This window comes from Vidua chalybeata, chromosome 21 (genome assembly GCF_026979565.1).
Source record: "Vidua chalybeata isolate OUT-0048 chromosome 21, bVidCha1 merged haplotype, whole genome shotgun sequence".
In the NCBI taxonomy this organism is placed as follows: Eukaryota; Metazoa; Chordata; class Aves; order Passeriformes; family Viduidae; genus Vidua; species Vidua chalybeata.
In genome coordinates, this window is record NC_071550.1 from 356,249 (window position 1) to 362,248 (window position 6,000).

Genomic DNA, 6,000 nt, shown 5'->3' on the forward strand with positions numbered 1-6,000 from the left:
CCGCACACAAGGACCAGTGCCCGGCCAGCACAGGGCGGAGGCAGCTGGAGGGATCCCCCGATCCACGGGGTTCTGCTGAGCTCACAGTGTTGCACGACTGCACCCATGAGCCGAACAGATCCTCTGTTAAAAATAAACCAGGAACACTGGAAGCACATCAAATCCTGCCGTTAGCAGATTGCTATTGTCCACTGTGCATGCAGCAGAATCCGAGAGCTCTGGTCCCTCCTGCACCGGGCTCCTACCACATTTCACAGCCCGGGCTCTGCGAGAAAGAACAGTCACAAAACCAAGAGACACTCACTGACGGGAAGCTTTTGTTGTATTTTGAATCTAAAACGCAACTGAAGTGGGAAACATCAGCCTCAGTGTTAGGCTCGCGTGAAAGCATTCCCAAAATCTGGAGAGGGCAAGGCTTCCCCGCAGCACCGAGGCTTCATGGGGTTCCCTTTCCTTCCTGCGAGGAACGTGTTGCTCCGTGCTGACTGCACAGAAAACCAAGCCCAGCCACCGACAAGAAAGGACTCAAAGATGAAGAACAGAAATACACGGTGGGTCTTTTTAATAGCATCCAAAGTGATGCTAAAACATTACCTGACACATGAAAAAGAATAAAAGCCTGAATATTTCTTTCTCACCCTAAGCAAAACTTAGAATGCATTAATGAAAAATTATGACATAGCGACTGTGGGTGTTTGCTATCTGGTCCCCTGAATAAAAACCTCTTTTAGGGCCTTTATTTCCAAAACTTTAACAGCAATACAGATCTTTCTATAAATTATATGCATTGCTTAGATGTTAAATATATATCCTGGAACAGTTATTTTTCATAACATATCTTTTTTTTTACTATCAGGAAGAACTAGGGCAAATCGCTGTATAACACTGGGCAGTGAGAGAAAAACAAACCAGAAAGGCACAATCACCAAAAAAAAACAAAAAAAACAAAAAAACAAAACAACCAAACCCCAAAAAAAACCAAACAAAAAAAAAAAAAAAAACAAACCAACTACACAAATAGAAAATAAATGAATAAATGTAGCATTTATAAATACTAACGTTTTGTAGTAGAAAGCACTGTTAAGAGTCATACAATAAGTAAATTCATTTAAGGAAAGCAACAAAATACAACTATTACAAGACTTCTATTAAAAAAAAAAACAAAAAACAAGAAACATTAATTCTGAAGGATTCAATTTCTCAGAAAGAAAACTTCTTAAAAAAAAAACCAAAAACAAAATCAAAAAAACACCACCACAGTGTAATGTTCCAAAGTGCAGCAATTTGGCAAAGTTCTAATTAAAATCAAAGAAATTCTGCTTGACTGGGGCTTGTGAAAGCCAGCCTTCCCCGGTGCCACTGCTCTGGGATTTTTTTTTTCTTAAAAACCTTGCCATCAAATGCACCTGACCCTCAAAATCCTAAACTTTAGCAAAATAAGCACTTTGCATTAACTCAAAACATCAGTGTGTACTCATGCAGGTTGAATTCCTTCTTTAAAAAGTGACCAAAATACATGCCCAGCTTATCCCACTGACATACTGATGATATTTTTGTGATAAATGACATTTATCAGGCACCTCTGATTACTTCAAACTGGGCTTGGGCTACTAATCCACCTCCCCCAGGATTTGCTGTAACATTCCAAGCGTAAGGGTAGCTTCCCACAGCCAACATTTTTCTTAAAAAAATTAAAAAAAAAAAAAAAAGAAGAAAACAAAAAAGAAAAACTGTTTTCACCCCTCCCCCTAATGTGAAATGCCCTCATCCAAGGATGGGCAGCAATCATTCCTGACCCAGGGAAAGGTGTAAGGTCTGATATCTGACCCATCAGAAGCTTGCTTTCATTAGAAAGATGAGACACCATTTTCCCAAAGATATATACACAGCACTTGATTATAGTCCTGGGAGTTCTGGAGAAATCTGACCTTTTAAATTACATTACTACGTACAGAAAAATCTATTTAAGGCAAATTTCAGGAACTGAGATATTTAAATAAACTTTATTCTCTTTTTTTTTTTTTTTTTTTAATTTTTCCCAGATATCTGTAAATAGGACTCAGGATAACAAAAAGCATCTGATATTACTGATCCCTGTGTACCGGTTCCATTCCATCTCACTAGCCCAAGGCGTTCTCACTGAGCACACAAGCATTTCCCATCCCGGTGTTCCAGCATCGGCTACGTCCTCTCGCTGTGGTTGCCTCTCACAGCTCGCTCACGGCTTCGCTCCCCACAGTCTGATGGATCAAACTGACCCTCCGTACTGCACAGCCCAGGGCCACTTGCACGGACAGACAGCTATTTTTGTCCTCTAGCTACCATAAACGAATATTTCTCCAGCTCTGAAAGGGCACACAATCCATGTCAGCACAGTTTCACATGTTTGCTTTTTTGGGCTAATAAAATCTCAGAGAAAACAAATTTTGATTTACCGTGTCTCCCCTCCCCTTCCCGTGAGCCGCTGCCGCTGTCAGTCCTCGGGGGCACACACAGCAGGGCACCATGTCATGTCACACTAGGTGCTGGGATTCAACAAAGGCCAACATGTTGATATCTTTTTATTGCTCGGCAGCCTGGTTACCCCATTTTCCCCCTCTACAATTGGACACTTTTGGTAATACGGGAAGTTCTGAAGCAGTAACAGTTCTGTTTTCAGTCAGAAAAGTATTTTTGTTTTACAAAGCGATATTCTCTGATCTTGCTTTTTAGGTCACTAAGTACAATTCTTTATTTTACAGAAACTAAAGTTGGGAACTTCGAGAGTACATTTATTTGCAGTTAATTTAAATATTTACATTGTCAAATAATGCTTTTTTAGGTAGCCTAAAGACTATTGGACATTCTTTACTAATTAATGAAAATATCTAAGGTGTTACTACCTACAGAAAAAGAAGTTTCACTGATCTACAGCTACAGCTACCACGGGTGGTTTGTTTTGTGTAGAAATGAAAGGCAAAGCCTGTGGACGGGCTCCCTAAATCGGGCACGAGAAAACCCTAAAGGTGCCGCAGCCCCACCAGGGCGGGATGGCGGCAGCCCGCGGGCAAGCCTTGAGTTATTCCCATGCACAGTGCCCGGGCTATGGAGGACTCTCTGGGAGCTAGCGAGGGCTGCAGCATGAAATAACATGTTTTGTTGTAATTCCTAAACAGGGGGACATTTATCTGGGCCATTTATACAAGAGTTATAACCCTCACAATATTTATACTCAGCATGTCATGTTAGCATTTACTACCCGTTTCCATGGAGATGGATTTTCATGCTGTAGCTATGAAATGCACATTGTTGCCACTAAGCCACTTCAGGCCTTTCTGGATGCCTGCTGAATGCCTGACAAAAGTTGATGCAAACCAATAGTTGTTGTTCTTTGTTTGTTGCCAGACTTCTAGCAGAGCCATATTATGTCCTAGTGATTGAAATGCCCATGTTCGCCCCCCTCCCGGCACAAAAAGGATCCTCAATTTAGGTGACAAGCATGAAGTGGGCTTCTGCAGGGGAGGGCGGCCCGGCTCGGGGCCGGGCTCCGTCCCTGCGCGGGGCCGCGACGCGGCGGGGGCCGCTCCCGACAGCGCCTGACATTTGGGGATAAAGCCGGAATAAGAGAGAGCGCGGGCAACGGCGGGGCCGGGGCCGGGGCCGGGGCCGGGGCCGGGGCCGGGGCCAAGCTCAGCCCGGGCTTCTCCCGCCGCTGCGCCGGTGCCTCGGCCGGGCCCCGCCGCGCCCGACGGCCGCTCCAGCGGGCCGGCCCGCAGCAGCGCAGCGACGGCCCCGCCGCCGGGCAGCGGCATCGGCCATTCTGCGGGCCGGGCGGCGCTGCGGCCGGCCCCGGGCCCCTCGGAGCGGCTCCGGGGCAGCGGGCGGCGGCGGGACGAGACTTGCGGCGGGCAGGAGAGTGCCGCGGGACGGCTCTGAGCGCGGCGCTGCCTGCGCAGCCCAAACCGGGCCGGGCCGCCCCATCGCCGTCCCCTCCGACGGCACCGCACGGTACCGGAGCGCGGCGGGCCCGGGGCGGGAGGCAGCCCCGCCTGTGTCGGACGCCACGGCTCGGTGTCTTCGGTCCCATTCGTGCCCGCCGCGCAGCCTACGCCGGGGTCCCCGCTCGCCGTGGCCGCCACCCGTAGCCATGAGCCCGGTGCCGGGCTGCCCCGCCCGGTGCCGGGCTGCCCCGCGTTCCCGATCGGGCCGCGCCCAGAGTCCGCCGTGAGCCCCGAGCCGGGCCGTGCCGCCCCGGCGGGACCCCCGCCGCCCCCCGCGCCCTTACTGTTGGTAGTCCTGCTTGCAGTAGAGCTTGCGGTCCCGGAAGTAGCAGCTGGTGGTGAGCGCCTGCTGGCACGCGGCGCACTGTAGGCACTCCTCATGCCAGGAGGACTCGTTCACCCGCATCAGGAACCGGTCCGAGATGGGCCGCTGGCAGCCCTCGCAGACGGCCTGGTGCTGGCACTCCGACCCTGCAACGGCAGACGGCGGCGTCAGGCGCCGGCCCTGGCCCCACCTGGCCCCGCTCCCAGCCCCGACACAACCCGGCCCCGCTCCCCAGTCCCCGTCCCGGGTAGCGCAGTCCGCTCGGCCCAGCCGGTCGGTAACACCGAGCTCGACGGCTGCCGCGGGTCCCGCGCACCGCACATGCCGGCGAGACAGTCCCGCGCCCCGCACCGGTCAGGGGCTGACCGGCCACAGTCGGCATCAGACCGGCCGAGCCCCTCGGAGCGCACCCGGGCACCGAGCGGTGCGCGGGACCGCTTTCGGCGTAGTCCAGCAGCGACCGGCAACTCACCCAGCAGCACTCCCAGAGTGGCCGGCCCCGAGCGCAGGGGGTGGTCTTCCATTTTAATGCCGTCCAGCATCTTGGCGCAGTCCGGTGGGCCCCGCGGGAAGCACCTCTCCAAGGATTCGGGACCCGTCGCGATGTCCATGAGCGGCGGCGAGAGGCGCTGCCGGGCGGCGGGGCCGGCTCAGCCCCGCGTCGGGCCGGGCGCGGGGACACTCTGCGGCCGGGAGGAAGGAGTCGCTTTTATTTTTATCTGGAAGACATGAGGAGCGTTTCCTGCCCGGGCTTCCAGAGACGGGGGGCAGAGGCAGGAGCCGGCGCCGCCGCCCATGGGGCCGCCCCGCTACACGGGCGCGCACATGCCGCGCACACGGCGCCGGGCAGCCGCGGTGTCACCTGCTCGCCGGCAGCGCCGGACCCACGCCCTGCTTGGCGCGGAGGGCCCTCCCGGGGCGGGCCGTGCCGGGCGGAGCGCGGGCGCGGCGGGCCGGGCGGGGCACGGGGCTCCCGGCGCTCCCAGCCCCTGAGCCGTGCGGCGGCCCGAGGAGCCGCGCCGTTTAGAGCAGGGGCCGCGGCGGAGGAACACACCCCCCGGCGCCTCACCCCTCCTCAAACTTGCTGACATTTGAACTCCATTGGTGCGCGGCGTATCGCTGCGCCGCGGTGATCCGTCTCCTCGACGTCAAATAGTGCCCTGGCCCCGCCGGGCCCCCGCGGCCCCTGAAGCGCGGCGGCGCCCGGGGCGGCCGGCTCCGTGCACCCCGGGGCGGCCGAGCGGCGCGGGCAGCGCGGGCCCGGGTCGCGCCCCCGCGGGCCGCGGAGGGGGAGAACGATCTTGGCTACCGAGGGTGGCGGATGAGCGGGGCCCCGGCTGCTCCGCTCCCCGGTCCGCGCCCCGCGCTGCTCCCGGCCCGACGGCGGCTCTTGGCTCCTGCCCTGTCCGGGGTAGGTAGCAGCGCGCGTCCAGCGCCGGGCCGCGGGCAGGTGGCGGCAGGAACCTCCCTCGGGGCGCCCGGGACCGGCGGGGACGCGGGTCTGTCCCGCGGACGGCGGCGGCGCGACCGGCCCCGGCGGGCACGCGGGACGGGGCACGGGGGATCGTGCCGCGCACGGCCTTTTCCGCAGGGCGGCTCCGAACCGTCACGCCGAGGCTGCCAGCGGGAAAGCTCCAGCGGAGCAGCGGCCCGAGGGCTGCGGGTGCCTCTGCGGCGGCCGAGCCCGTGCCCGCT

General features: G+C 56.6%; 1 protein-coding gene across 2 annotated transcripts in view; it reads right to left on the minus strand.

The window, feature by feature from the left end:
- The window catches only part of LMX1B (LIM homeobox transcription factor 1 beta), an 84,772-nt gene extending 79,371 nt beyond the window's left edge, over positions 1-5,401 (minus strand). The window contains exons 1-3 of one of the 2 annotated variants that reach the window (XM_053962179.1): positions 5,375-5,401; positions 4,778-5,024; positions 4,265-4,451 (exon numbers count right to left, since the gene is read on the minus strand). In XM_053962179.1, coding sequence (XP_053818154.1) covers positions 4,265-4,451; positions 4,778-4,916 — 326 coding nt within the window. In that variant the 5' untranslated portion in view covers positions 4,917-5,024; positions 5,375-5,401. Of the gene's footprint in view, positions 1-4,264; positions 4,452-4,777; positions 5,210-5,374 lie in introns of those variants that run through there. The other variant, XM_053962178.1, reaches the window with a different exon arrangement.
- Positions 5,402-6,000: the final 599 nt, after the last annotated feature.